Below are 15493 nucleotides of genomic sequence, written 5' to 3'. Positions count from 1 at the left end.
ATATCAGATTTCGTAGAAACCAGTCTAGTTGTAAGAGAACTTGTTAGTTATCCACGAGTGTTGCTGCCATTCAAATAAAAAGATGGTGTTCCTCACAAGTTTTTTAGCGCGAAGACTTCCACTTCCTAGAGCCCGAGATAAACAAGACAACTTTTGGAGAAAATCAATGTGGCTTCGCATATCTTCGGTAAATTATGCTCAGCAAGGGGTATCCTTAAAGTATCACGTGTTTTCGAGGTGGTGTTTAGGCCGAATGAAAGTCCCAATAAAGTCAAACTTAAGGGCAATAACACGAGAGATGCTATTCTTAAATGTAAAAATAAATAATTATTAGAAACAACAGTTGAAGGCAGACATTTATTTACATTTATATTATTACAGATGATGCATTATATGACATGGGATGGAGGGGGGGCCTTGACCTCTACCGAGAAACAAAGAAAAATACTTAGTGCTTTAGTAGAGGTAATAATAACAACAGAAAGCACCCACACACCCAGGTTTCACCAGAAAAGAGGTGCATTATGGAATATTTTTTATTTTGGATCTTGTTCTCATTTAACTTTATAATTTTCCCGGACCAATGTTTATTATAAGAATTGTCACACTTTTCTTGTTTACTTTTAATTGATTAGATGCCATTCTGTAAATTTCTGGACATCTGATACCCAACAGTCCATTTTGTTATTAATTCAACCTCAAAATATGACTTTGCAACACAGCAGACTAACACAAACCTTTGTTTTGTGTGCCAAATACAATGCCCCCCTTATGTGGCAACCACTTCTGCACAGGGAAAGTGGTCTTATAAGAGGGTTGTCCATTCCATAGGGGGACTCTGTTTATGAGAAGGATATGTGCATGAAGTGAGAAAGCTACATGTAACTTAAAAACATTTAATTATCTTCATTTACGAGTAACATTATTTATCAAAAGGATTTTCTTGTCTTAAGAATAGATCTATTTCAAGGGAACATACATTAATAATTTTTTAGTCTTACGGGTGAAAGTATTTATCCAGTTCTGTTTGTATCATGTTGTCTGTAGCCAAACCATTCAAAAACATTTAAATCTTTGTACAAACATTGCTTTGTATCTGTTTCCATTTACTGTATTTTTCCAATGCTTATCTGTCATGATGTTGTTTATTTGAATCTTTACAACATCACATTTTCATCAAGAACTCTTGAACTCCCACTCTCTACTTGAGTTGAATAACTTTTACTTTTTCTTTTAAAGTAATAATTTTCCATTTGTGTGATGATATGTTAACCTTTTGTAATGACCTATTCCTACGTTGTTAATTGTACTACAATTCATTCATGCAGAAGTAACTTATATAGAGTAGGTGAAATGTTTTGTTTATAAAGGAAGTGATACATGTACTGTCATGTGATTTTTTGGTCTTCATCAGTTACCCTGTTTCATTTCATTTTCTGTGTGAATCCATAAAAGCTATATTTAACCTATACCGACCAAGTTATGATCTTATTACCTCCAGTCATAATCATTAGACAGAAGAATTCAACAGTTTTGTAATGCCCCAAACCCTATCACAACATTGTTGAGCCCATTTCCTAAAACATCAGCATTTGTAGATAATGATATAATATTTACTTTAATAGTGCATGTTATTATGTACTTTAGTCAGCAATTATCTCAGATGTAAATTAATTGCCATTTGAAAGTTGTTATTTGCTGTTGGTGACTTTGGCTTTTGCTAGTACCAATAAAGACAAGTGCAGATCTGCATCAAAGAAAACAGGGCAGTTTTTAAAAACAAAATTTCTGTAGAACAAAGTATACCCAGTGGATGAACAGCAGTCAAGATTTCGGGGATACAGGACAGAATCACTGTGTGAAACCCACAATCCCATGCTGAATGGGGTTCTCAACAGATGCATACCCTCTGGTTTTTATGCTTGGAATTTAAATGTGACCTGTTTCTGATGCAAGCTGTGTTTTTACGATGCACATTGATCTGGACCAGAACATCAGTCGTTGATTTGATTTGAATTTTCTGCTGAGCAGATTAATTATATGCATCAGTGATTAACTCGTGCTGGACTATTGTTTACACCTTATCAGCCAGTAATATCACACCTATGTCAAATCAATATGAACTGTGCAGAGCCAATATGTCACTGATGACACCCTTAGGTATGCCTAATTTAGTCAAAGTTAGATTCTTTTTTGATTGTCTTTGATGTTTAAGATACATTGAAACTCCTCAAAATTAAAAAACCATGGCCTCGCCTTCCCCCTCCCAGCAATTGTTTGATTATGATACGTTTTTGCAATTGTGAAGAAAGTCACCAACTTAATCCACACCACAATTAACAACTGTGGTTCAGAGTTCAGTTATAAAGTAAATATTTAAGGTATTTACATGCACTGCATAAAGGTTCAATTTCAGCAGCTTGGTTTGAGTGAAAGCCCTCAACTTCAGGATGGCTTATAAATCACACTACTAATGATCATCCATAAATAGAAAGGAGCAAAATGCAAACCAAGGTGGTCCCTCAGCAAAGAACATATGGATATTTCTTTCTTTTGAATAAAAATAAGCAGAATCTGGATTAACATCCATGAAACTGAAATAGGGGTGTTTTAATTTATGTTGCTTTAAACACCAACAAAAAATTAGTCACATGCTATAGTACCGGAAGGGGAGTTGGATTATCTCTTTGATGGCTTCAGGCATTGCTTTGATGGCAACTACACATGATGAGACTCGCTTCTAGGCTTCATCACTTGCCAAGCTGCAGCAGCAAACCAAGACTTAGAGTAATTTGATAACTGTGGGAATTTTAGCCTTAACTGCAAGTTGTCCATTTTAACAGAACATGGAGGCAGAATTATTCTGCATGTATATGTCATTACACCACCTCAATCAGTCAAAGAGATACGTTGGCTCTTCTTCAAGTGCTGTGATGTTGTCAGTCACTGATCACAACTATGTGCACAACTGGTACAGCATGTACTTTGTCAATAGCTTATATATAAAGAACTTGTCAGCTTGAAGTTTAATTTGCATATGGGGGATGAGTTGAATTTAAAATCAGTTTAATTAAACATCATCATTTTGGTTCTTGTAGAGATGTACTGTGTACATATTTGAAAAGGTTAGTAATCATTGCAGCCATATTTTGGTAAGTTGGTATGTGGATGTGGTAGAGTAACTTGTACTAATTATTACCATGGTAAACCATCACAAGTTCCCAATTCTCAACTTTTTATCGCTTCTTCTTTTTCTTTCTTTTAATACAGAAATTCTATGGAAGGAACAGAAATTGTTTTGGTTTAGCAATTGTTCCAGGATGGCGGGCCCTTCGATATGCCACCAGGGCAAGAAAGTTGAAAAAGGAAAATATGAAGAATGTGAGTTTATTGTATGATAATAAAACAGTATTTAAAAAAGAAATTGGCCTTGTTACATATGCACTTTTATGGATGAACTTGTGATATGTCATGTCTGTCAGGAAGTGTGTCTGGGTGTACATCCAGCCGTTTGTCCATTCATCCATTCCACTGAGTCTTTTCCTTATAAGATGATGGATATAGTCTGTCACTCGGATGCATAGGTGACTGTTAAGATCTTTGAATCTTGGAGAAGAGGCATATTTGTCAGAATGAAAAAAGTTAATGGCTGTCATTGCTAGTATTATTTTGTTGTGAGCTGTGAAAATTGAAAATTGTGCATTTTACTTTTTAAGCTTAGCTCTCTCTCTCATATATATATATATATATATATATATATATATATATATATATATATATATATATATATATATATATATATATATATATAACACGTTCTAACCTTACCCTTATGGATCATTGCCATCTCACCTCTGTCCATGTGGGTTTGAGTCTCATGCTTGGCCAGTGTAGGTATGTGAGAAAGCTTGCCAGTAGCTTCATGTCAGTTTGTGGTTCTTACAGGGATTTTACTTGGTTCTTCCTCCACTAGTTATACTGGCTGCATATCTTGCAATGAAAAATGGCATTAAACCCAAAGCCAGAACAACAAAACTCTCTCAACAAAATTGCCATACCATATTTTATTAAATGTGATCAGTAGAGGGCTGGCTTGTGTACATTTCACATTAATACAAGAGATGCCATTGTACTATCTCGTCCAGTTAATGTTACTCGATGCCATTGTACTATCTCGTCCAGTTAATGTTACTCAAGTAGAACCACAGTAAAGAAGAGCTAGATCAAGTTTGATTTTCATCATTTTCCAGAAAAATTTCACAGATTAGATTTTCCTATTTAAATTAGAACTTTGTCCATCAGTGTCTGGTCATTAAATGTTTGAAGGAGGTACAGTTTGGTATGAGGGTTTATATTGAAAGTCCTTGGTTAGTTTCAGTTTTACTATTTTTAGCAAAATTGTATGGAGTTATAGCCCCTTTTTAATTTTAAATTTTGCTTCTTTAGTTGCATCACATTGGAGGGGGCATCTATGACATATGGATACATTTCTAGTTTGCATGAAACTCAAATGTTTAATGCTCATATTTTGCATGACAGCTAGGGCTCTCTGCAAAGTGCTTCCATTATGCCCATACTTGTATTTTACATGACAGCTAGGGCTCTCTGCAAAGTGCTTCCATCATGCTCATACTTGTATTTTACATGACAGCTAGAGCTCTCTGCAAAGTGCTTCCATTATGCCCATACTTGTATTTTACATGACAGCTAGGGCTCTCTGCAAAGTGCTTCCATCATGCTCATACTTGTATTTTACATGACAGCTAGAGCTCTCTGCAAAGTGCTTCCATTATACTCATACTTGTATTTTACATGACATCTTGGGCTCTCTGCAAAGTGCTTCCATTATGCTCATACATGTACTTGTATTTTACATGACATCTAGGGCTGTCTGCAAAGTGCTTCCATTATACTCATACTTGTATTTTACATGACAGCTAGGGCTCTCTGCAAAGTGCTTCCATTATGCTCATACTTGTATTTTACATGACATCTAGGGCTCTCTGCAGAGTGCTTCCATTATGCTCATACTTGTATTTTACATGACAGCTCAGGTTCTCTGCAAAGTGCTTCCATTATGCCCATACTTGTATTTTACATGACAGCTCAGGTTCTCTGCAAAGTGCTTCCATTATGCCCATACTTGTATTTTACATGACAGCTAGAGCTCTCTGCAAAGTGCTTCCATTATGCCCATACTTGTATTTTACGTGACAGCTAGGGCTCTCTGCAAAGTGCTTCCATTATGCTCATACTTGTATTTTACGTGACAGCTAGGGCTCTCTGCAAAGTGCTTCCATTATGCTCATACTTGTATTTTACATGACAGCTAGGGCTCTCTGCAGAGTGCTTCCATTATGCTCATACTTGTATTTTACATGACAGCTAGAGCTCTCTGCAAAGTGCTTCCATTATGCTCATAGTTGTATTTTACATGACAGCTAGGGCTCTGTGCAAAGTGTTTCCATTATGCCCATACTTGTATTTTACATGACAGCTAGAGTTCTCTGCAAAGTGCTTCCATTATGCCCATACTTGTATTTTACATGACAGCTAGAGCTCTCTGCAAAGTGCTTCCATTATGCCCATACTAGTATTTTACATGACAGCTAGAGCTCTCAGCAGAGTGCTTCCATTATGCTTATACCCCTAAATAGTGATCTGATACTCAGGATATTCTTATGACCTCAATCATCAGGCCTAGATGCACATTTTTGTGAAATGTAGATTTATTCTGATTATTTTGGTTTGGTGTATTACTCACGCCAACACAAATTAGATTATATAGTACTGAGTTATTTGGAGTTAATTGCTTTGACAAGGACATGTCATAGTTGCTGCCTCAGCCAGATCCTTTGGTGTGTCTGGCATGCCAGTGACTGAGTCACCTTGAACCCCTGTTAGTTTCTTGGCCCATTCCATTCGTCATAATGTGACCTTAGGTGATGATTATGTACAATGATTGGAATTACTAAAAGTAGGAGAAAAATAACTGTAGTTTCATAAGGTAATTGAGGTTTTTCTGGTGCATGTTTGCTGTTTAATCTGGGCTAAAACATTGAAGTTACAGTCCAGCAGGTGGTTGGTCTTTAAGGGTGACACTTTTTGACAAGGACTTTAGTAGTGAAACAGGTGAGATTTCCCATTTTGCTACAGTATATAGTGTGTTTACATCCATTGATGGCACACTCTCATGGTAGGTATATTTGAAGGGGAGAATTTTTCCAAATAATACTTAATGGATCCATCTTTGTTGATTTTTCTATATTCACTCCAGATGAAAGTCAGGATAATGGCGACAAATCACATGGAAAGGCAATTCCTGACTTCATAAATATTAAAGAAAATCAAGACAGTGTAACAGTTAATGTTAACTATAACATAGCACTTCAACAGTTCAATGATCTAATGGTAGACAAATGAAGGACAATTAACATGTACAATTTTTCCAACAAGCAATACTATTCTGATACATGGAAGTGGATATATAGCTTGGACCTATAATGGCTTCCTTGATTAATGTGACATGATAAGCAGTACCAGCCATCACCAGTATCAGCAGAGCCATCTCCCACATGACCCATAACCTTTAGCTCAGGATGTGCCAAGCAAGCAAGAGGTTTTTCATACCTCCACATGCATTGATAGATAAAAAGTTAGACAATGCCTAAATTGTTTACACTTCCATCTGCACAAGGCCAGGCAGAATAATTACTACAGTATATAACATAATGTCCCCAGTTGAAGGCCAGGCAGAGGAATCACCACATTGTATAAGATAAAGTCCCCAGTTGAAGGCCAGGCAGAAGAATCACCACAGAGTATAAGATAAAGTCCCCAGTTGAAGGCCTGGAAGAAGAATCACCACAGTGTATATAATAAAGTCCCCAGATGAAGGCCTGGAAGAAGAATCACCACAGTGTATATAATAAAGTCCCCAGATGAAGGCCTGGAAGAAGAATCACCACAGTGTATATAATAAAGTCCCCAGTTGTCATTATCGAGAATCATAAACTGATAAACACTGAAGAACTGTTATTGACTTGATGGCGCACAAAAGCAAGTGATGAAATAATTAAGGCAATTCAGGTAAAGAGGATCACTGTAATATTTTATATGGCTACACAAACAGATGGCTCAGAAATGGCAATGGTACATATTTAGAACACTCCATTACCTGCCAAAAGGAAGTGTTCAGTCAGCATATAGGGCAGTACATGAAGATACTGAAGAAAAAGTGGTTTATGAAGCACAGGGGTTTCATCATGTTTACTCATCAGAGGGTCCCATAGATGAAGATTTAGTGAGGTCCATCACAACTGAGAGAAGATCAAGACATGATAAGAACAATAGACATATCAGCGAACCCAGTGCTGATAATTAAAGGACATTACATATTGGTTCCTCTATTGTTAAAGGAATCTGAACTAAGGGGCTAATGAAGGCTACTAAGAAGGGCAGCATAAAACATTTAACATACAATATTGAACATGCACACCATACAAAACAACAGTTGTTCTTATAGGTGGAAATGATACCAATAATGTTCATAGCTTGCATACAGTCATATATAGTTATAGAAAAGTCTTCATTACACTCAGCATTCTCATAGTACCTGCAACATTATGTGTCTGGGATACCTTCTTGTATCGATGCACAAGTGAGCCTGTTAAATGAAGTACTTATTGATTTATATAAATAGTTTAAATTCCATTGTATAGACAAATATTCTTCATTATGTTTGGGAAACACAGGTAACAATTAAATATAAAACTACCCTAAATATAAATTGCAATATCCCAAATTTTGGGAAAACATTCATTGAGTGTTGTTTTGTGGTGAAATAGGACATGTAACAGGAACCAATCATCATGACAAAGTCATTTGCTATATTTGGACTTGGCCATAAGCAATAGCTCTGCTCTATGAATACAAATTTGTAGGGGTGTGGTGATGAAGAAAGTGCCAACAGTATTTCATATCAGAATATTACTTAACCACAAGTCCGTTATTAAAATAAACTAATGTATAACAAGTTTAATGTTTTGTCACAAATATGCAGAGAATGCAATGAAACTAAGTGTAAATGCATATCACTAATCCATTTTTTTAATTGCCATAAACCAAATTACAACCCTGAAAGAGAAACTGACTCCTAAAATTCCAGTTCTAAGTTTATTGCACAAACATCCAGCTGTGCATATTCTGCTAAAACATTAGACAAGTCACCAATACACTTGTACCAAATTTCATGTGAAGATATCTATAAATGTTCAACTGTAACCTCCCTTGAGGCATTACAGTGCCAATGTAACCTCCCCCAAATCTTACAGTTCCACTGTAACCTCCCCTGAGGCCCTGCAATTCCACTGTAACCTCCTCCAAAACCTTACGGTTCCATTGTAACCTCCCCTTAGGTCTTGCAATTCCACTGTAACCTTCCCCAAAACTTTACAGTTCAACTGTAACCTCCCCTGATGCCCTACAATTCCACTGTAACCTCCCCTGAGGCCTTGCAATTGCACAATTTAGCTTACAGAACTTGTGAAGATGTAAATAATGAAGTCAGCATTAATTCCTTTATTGGCATTGATTTGAATACAGATGTAGGTTCTAATGGTATAAGCAAGGGTAAATTACATTTACATAATTGTACAACAAATGTAGAATCTGATAATTTTAATTGTTCAGGTAATGATGATACAACAAAAAACATGTATGAATACATAAGAGTAAATCCATGATATCAACCTTATATTGCATTGGCTAGTAAATCCCAATGATAGAGTATTTGTACCTCAAAATTTGACACTTCTCTCACTTGTAATGAGAACGTAAATGATTACTACTACAATTAAAATACACCTTTTGGAGTAGTTAGGAAGCATATTTGTGATAGTCTTAAAACTTAGATGATTTGAAGCTCACAATAAAACAGAAGAGAGTTATACTGGAAAGAAAGGAACACTCTGATGAAAGAGATGGAGGTATTATTCTTTCAGATGCAGATGAGGTATTAATCATGCGTGACTTCAACGTTGATTACCTTGAATTTGCCGGAGTATATAAGTCAGTGCAGTGTATAAGTTGAATCAGCAAATTTTCCATCCTTTATCCATATCAGTGCTGAGTATAAGATGGAGCCAGATCAGCACCTCATATTGTTTTTTTTCAGGTCGTTCCACACAGCATCACAAATTTTATCCTATTTGTAACTCAGTAATCTTTCCCCGGATAGAAAGTAAGTGTTTTATAGGTAGAAATATCAAGACGTCAGAGTTAAGTTATTGAAGACTTGGACAAGCTAGTAGTATAATGGTGATTGTGTATTTTATTTACAGTTAAGGGGTAACATAATTGGACCTCTGGTTTTCCTGCTTAGACTTCTAATTTTTGAAGATTCAGTCTCCAATATCTATTAAAATAACAAATGCCTATAAAGAGCTCTGGAAAAACACAAGCATGTAGAAAACAATTAGCAAGTAGAAAAATATATAATTCAAGGTATACACAGTTGATGCACAAAGAAACAATATTTTGCTGAGGTATTAGAGTATGGTGAAAATTACTTGTTCCCATCCTTTTCAAGTATAAGGACCTTAACTTCCAAACATTTTGAGGACCCGCACATGCTAAAAGTTGTATTTTTAGGCCCCATTAAGTAAGAAAATATATACCCCTTGGAATAACCCCATGGCCCCTTGGTATCTGTGCTGAACAAGACAGGATAAACTGGTTTAAATGGTTTGCCTAATCTACCATTTATATGGTGTTACAAGAAAAAATTATTGTTGATTGTATAGTTTACAAAGGTTACCCATGAAAAATGCTAAAATTGCTTGCTGCAGGTATCTTATTTATGGATAGATAGGTAGAAAGATAAATTGACTGGTTATTTCTTTGATTAAATTTCAGCTATGGGAGATCCGTCTAAATGCAGCCTGTAATGAACATGGCATGGACTACCACACTTTTATGACCAGCTTAGCTCAGGTAAGTTAACACGTCCTTATTCATTGCTTCTGCATGCTTTGGTTGAATGCCAGTAATGGTGCAATTAAAACTCTTTACTTAGCTTTTGAAACTTTTAGTTTCTGTTTCCAACTAAAATTTATATTTATCCATGTGCCAGCAGAGTTGGGAAGGGATAGAGTGTTTTTCCAGTTCATTTGTGTTTGTTTGCTATGCTGTCAATATCTTGGACCCTATTTTACCAGCACTCATGAAAATTGGAATTTGGATCAATGGTTAGGGTTGGTAGCTTCGTCATAAAAAACCTAGGTCACTGTGACCTATTTTTTCTTCTTTTATATCCTGAAACTCTGAGACGGCCATACCATAGGTAGGTCACTGTGTGGTAATTTTGTGATGCTTTAATTTCTTTTGTATTTTAAGCCATTTGTTTATTTCACCTCACTGTCTTGGTCAATATTTAAATTAATTTAATAAAAATAGATACATGGATAAATCTCAGTGAAAGTATCTCATTTGTTCCAAAACAAGTTCACTTAACTTTGGTTTCAAGCTTGAATGACTTTTGTATGTTCAGCTAGTTGTTTGTTATGTACTTAATATTTTTGACTCTGTTTCCCCCATGCTTGTGAAAAGTGCACCTGAGTAACTTATGCATTCACAGCAATCGTTAATCATTTTCTCAATACCTTGAACTTATTTCAGCATTTATAAAAATTGGCATATGGATACAACACAGCATGATATAGCCAGTATTGTGTTAAAAGTGCCATTGAAATCAACAGAAAAAGGCAAAAATATTAAATTGAAAATTAGAAGACAGATGCATTGGATTGATGCCTAGATAAAATCTATATTTTACTTATTTTGTATCCAGCTGAAGATGTCAGAGTTGTAACATGAGACTTTCAGATAAGTCAATACTAGTTAATTTTTAAAGAAAGAACCATTTCATGATACTTTGTGTTATAAGCAGACTGTACTTGAAAGGGGTCAGAGAAAGAGAAAGAACAAAGAGTGCCATTGTAACTCATTATTCGAGAGTGTTGAATATGGTACAATCAATTTTTGTATTCATTTTCTAGTGTCTATACTTTTCCCCTTTTCAGGCGGATATTGGACTGAACAGAAAAGTTTTAACTGACTTGGCCATATATGAACCTAGAACATTTCAGGTTAGTATTGTATTTATCATATGACTGATGTGCTATTTAGGTACACATACACTGTCGTAAAAGCCTAGTTGCTCTGTAGCCCTGCTTTTCCTAACTCAATCAGCCACAAACGCCTTTATTTAGGCAAAGTAATTATTGCTGTCAGCTGAAAAATCCTGGACTGATTCATATAAATTATAACCAGTTTCACTGGAACCTTAATTTGGGAAAAGTAATAATGCTTATCAACTGTAATGTTAAAAAGTGATTCTTATAAATTCTGGTCATGATGTCTGCCATTTATGTAAGAGTTCTTATCACGGTGAAATGGGCATTGTCACTTAGTTCAGTAGTAACAGTAATACACTACTATGAAATCAGGATAAGGTCTGGAGATATAATTTTTCAAGTTAATCTTTAGTCCATTCCAAATAGGTATCTTTTCTTATTTAGAAGATAAGAAGACCAGTCTAGGATTACACTCTGACAATATGTTGTCTGCAACATATAATCTTGGTGAATGTTAGAGAAAAATAATAAAGTTTATCTTTACTTGTTCCCCTTAAGATATATAGAGTTAGTGAAAATTTATTGCGATAAATAATAAATAATAATTCATTTAATTTTAATTAATTATTATTTGGTAGTTTGCACATTATTAAGCATTATCATCAGTATTTTTTAACTTGGGGTGAAATGATTAATCAATATATCGATGCCTTAATACCTTTTCCCTATACAAGATGTGAAATACAAGATGATACTTACCCTATGCAAATTACATTATTCTTCAGCAGCGGTGAATATTTAAATGGTTTTTGCATTTTAATTTTTGTTGTTGAGAATTCATCTACAACAGCTGTCACAGGCATATGCATTCATTTCTGTCCAGTTAATGAAACAAAACTATTGTTAACACTTACTTGCCTTCAACAAATCATCACAAGGTGTCTAGAACTTGCATGGTTTGAAATCTACATCTACACCATCTCACCAATTTCATTTTATTAATTTTGTCCCGTCAGCATATTCAGCTACAGATAACATATATAGACATAAAGGAGACATTCAAGACTTGTGAATATTACCAGCATCATGGTTATTGTTTTTATAAATTTATGAATTAATTGACCAATAAACCTTTATGAGTTTCCTGATTCCACAATTTTTTGGCATTGTCAATGGATAGCAATACTTGAACTGTTGCATAGGCATAATTTTGAGTGCATTGTGATTGACCCATTGTCATTCTTGTGATTAATAATTTAAAGAAGCGAGTATTGAAATCCTAAAATTGTAAGGAGAACAAAAATATCTATTTGTGGAGAAACTACAGTTCTTTAAATTTAATTTATTGTTTGATGCAATACCAATGGAAATGAGAAAATAATTACATATTTTGTACTAGTGTTTCATTACACATAGAAAGAAATATATATAAAAATAATAATTTTTATTAGACATGTCTTTATATTTTTTCAGAGTTTGGTGCAATTTGCAAAGCAAAGACAGTTGGAAGTTGGCCTTGAATCATTAACAATAGATTCACCTCATGGTATATTCCACAGAGGATTGCCTAACAAGTGATGACTTGAACACTATTTGATCTTATACTGATGCTGTGCAGGGAAAGAATTTTTTTTAATATACTCTCCATGAACTGTGTTCAAAGGCTGATACAGTAATCATGTTTACGCAATCAGGACCTAAAGTGGAAATAGTCTTGCCAGTATCTTGAAAACATACCCATATTGTACTCTTCGGGCTAAGAGGGATTTCATTCCCTTCTTGCCTATGATATTGTGTCCATTATCTATTACCAAATATAGGTTGTATTGCTAATAATAGTGAAAATTCATGGGCTTTCTTAAGTTCGTAACAAAGATCAATGCAGTGGCCTTTCAGTTCCACGGGTTGTTATGTCAAGGGAGGCCACTCAAATTTATGAAAATTAGACCAGATTGTTGTTATATCCCTTGGGTGTTGTTCCACTGATGGTAATATTTGAACAGTAGTAGAAAATACTTTTAAATTGAAGTCCCCACCCCACAACAATTGCCTAAATAATATTTCAGTGTGACATATAAAGAAAAGAAAATTTAAAAATATACTGTAAATACTATTTAGAGCAGATTGTTTGTGGTCGTGAAAGGTACCATGAACAGTAGAATCTCTGGAATTAAGCTCTTCCATCCAATCTCTTGTAAATTAATATCATCTTGACTCTTCAAGTCATTAGTATCATCAGTGATTTGATTATTCTTTGAAGGAATACTGAAATAGTAGTTTTCTTTGCAGAGAATACCAATTGTGAATATTTTTTTATCTAAGATTTGCTGTAAATTATGTCAGAATCTGTGGCAAAATCAAGAATGTATAGTTGACCCTTTTCCTTGAAAGGAAAAAGAATGCTTTGTTCATACCTAGTATTATGACAGTACAGTGTTTTAAATACAAAAACGTTTTGATTAAAATGTTCAGCATAAATCTGGCAAGTTTTTAACAAAACACTCATAAAGGTTAACAGTAATGATTACAGTATATATTCACTTACAAGTCAATTCCAGCTCCTAAAAGGGACCCAGAACTACTGTTACATAATGCACCAGAAGAACAGGTCTATTTTGTGTTTTCTTATACTGATTAGTCTTCAGAGACTGCATAGACCCAGATCTGCTGGCATCTTATGTGACAGCAGATCTGAGTCTGTGCAGTTAGCAGTTGAATTTGACATATAAGCAAGTATATACACTATGTAAAATCTGATGTCCACAGTTAGTCATCTTTACTTAGCACTTCATTATCTGTCTACTTGTGATGAGTATTCATGTCACCAGCTGTTTTCTGGTGTGATTCATCGCACATTATTATGGATACAAATAAAAGTGGAACTGAAAATTGGACATGCCCTACAATGTAGTCAAAATTGTATAGCAACTTTGAGCATGGACAAGTCCAAAATTATTTATTGGATATAGCTCAAATTTTTAAGTCCGTTTCATTTGATTAAAATTGGCGAGTGTGTAAAATTTTACAGCCTTTGAGGAATGAGTAAGGAGTTTGGGTGGACTTCACTTACAGCAGATATTGTACTTTGTTGTTTTGAACCGTATTATTGGAGATGACATGTCTTAAAAGAGTTTGTGTGCTAAAGTGTGAAAAATTAAGTATTACTTTATTTGGAAAATTGTTGATAACATATGGTCTCAAGATGGCTTTCAGATTGTCTTAGTCCATATGTGTGGCATTTTTTAATAGGTTAATTTTCTTGTGGTTAGATCTCAATAATTTACTCTTCTGTTTCATAATCATTAATTATGGAAACAGTCACAAATGTTGAAGAATGATGAAAATTAAAGATGGAAAGTAGAATTCAGTTCAGTTCTCTAAATGACTTGTGCTGGTTCAAGGAAAATGTTGACAAAATGCAATGCATGAAATTACAAAGAGACAAATGTTGATAACTGTATGAATGTATGATATAAGAACTTGATGTTGTCAACATTTCCAAACTGAGAATAAATCCTATTGTTTTAGTTACTGCATGTTTATGAATTGTCCCCATATAAATTACATCCAGGTAAATCTTGGTTCCAGAATTTTTTCAAATGATTGACAAAATGAATGTGAACAATGTACTTCTAAAATGTCATTTAAAGCCCAAGGAGACACACACACACACACACACACATACTTTATTTAAAGTCCAAAGGATCTGCACTACTCAGCAACTGACATGGACCTTTACATTATGGTAATTTAGCATTAAATACAGCTTATATTATTACTAAAAGTAATCTACAAAAATGGTTCAATTGCTACTTCACTTAAAAGAAATTGAGGCTGTATTTAGTGGAAAGCCTTAAGGTATCCCACTTGTGATCGATTCCATTGCCATGGATAGTAATGGAAGCAATCACACATGGGTTTCTGATGATATAAGGTATTGAGACTTCAGGGTCATACAGTTAATGTCCTTTCACAATCTAATATTGCTGCTTTTACTAAAGTAAGAAAAAGTCTTAAAATGACTCCTTAACCAGTTTCAACCATATTTAATGTGGATCATCATTGTACTGAGACCCTAAAACCTATATTTGTCAAGAACTCCTGTTTTTGAAGGACAAGTCATCTTGTCTCTTGAGTGTCAAAAAACAAGTCATTGTCTCTCGCTCCAGTGGCCTAGTGGTTAGAGCATCCACCTCAGATGCAGGAGGTCGCAGGTTTGAACCCTGGCCACATCATGCCAAAGAGTTATAAAAATGGTACTAACAGCTGCATCAATAGGTGCTCAGCATTATGAGATTAGTGTTAGGACTGGTGGGCCTGGTAGGAGGATAATGTGACTGGGTAGGACATGACGCTAC

General features: G+C 34.9%; 1 protein-coding gene across 1 annotated transcript; it reads left to right on the top strand.

Moving 5' to 3' along the window:
• Nucleotides 1-14662, top strand: LOC149782044 (uncharacterized). The gene is made up of 5 exons (XM_089933454.1): nt 1-187; nt 3271-3381; nt 9916-9993; nt 11082-11147; nt 12609-14662. The coding sequence occupies exons 1-5, from the start codon at nt 83-85 to the stop codon at nt 12711-12713; spliced, it is 465 nt and encodes a 154-aa protein (XP_089789580.1). The 5' UTR covers nt 1-82; the 3' UTR covers nt 12714-14662.
• Nucleotides 14663-15493: the final 831 nt, after the last annotated feature.

The sequence above is a fragment of the Sinohyriopsis cumingii genome, chromosome 15 (assembly GCF_028554795.1).
Source record: "Sinohyriopsis cumingii isolate HCF-2022 chromosome 15, ASM2855479v2, whole genome shotgun sequence".
NCBI classification, from domain to species: domain Eukaryota; kingdom Metazoa; phylum Mollusca; class Bivalvia; order Unionida; family Unionidae; genus Sinohyriopsis; species Sinohyriopsis cumingii.
This window is presented reverse-complemented; position numbering and strand designations above follow the sequence as displayed.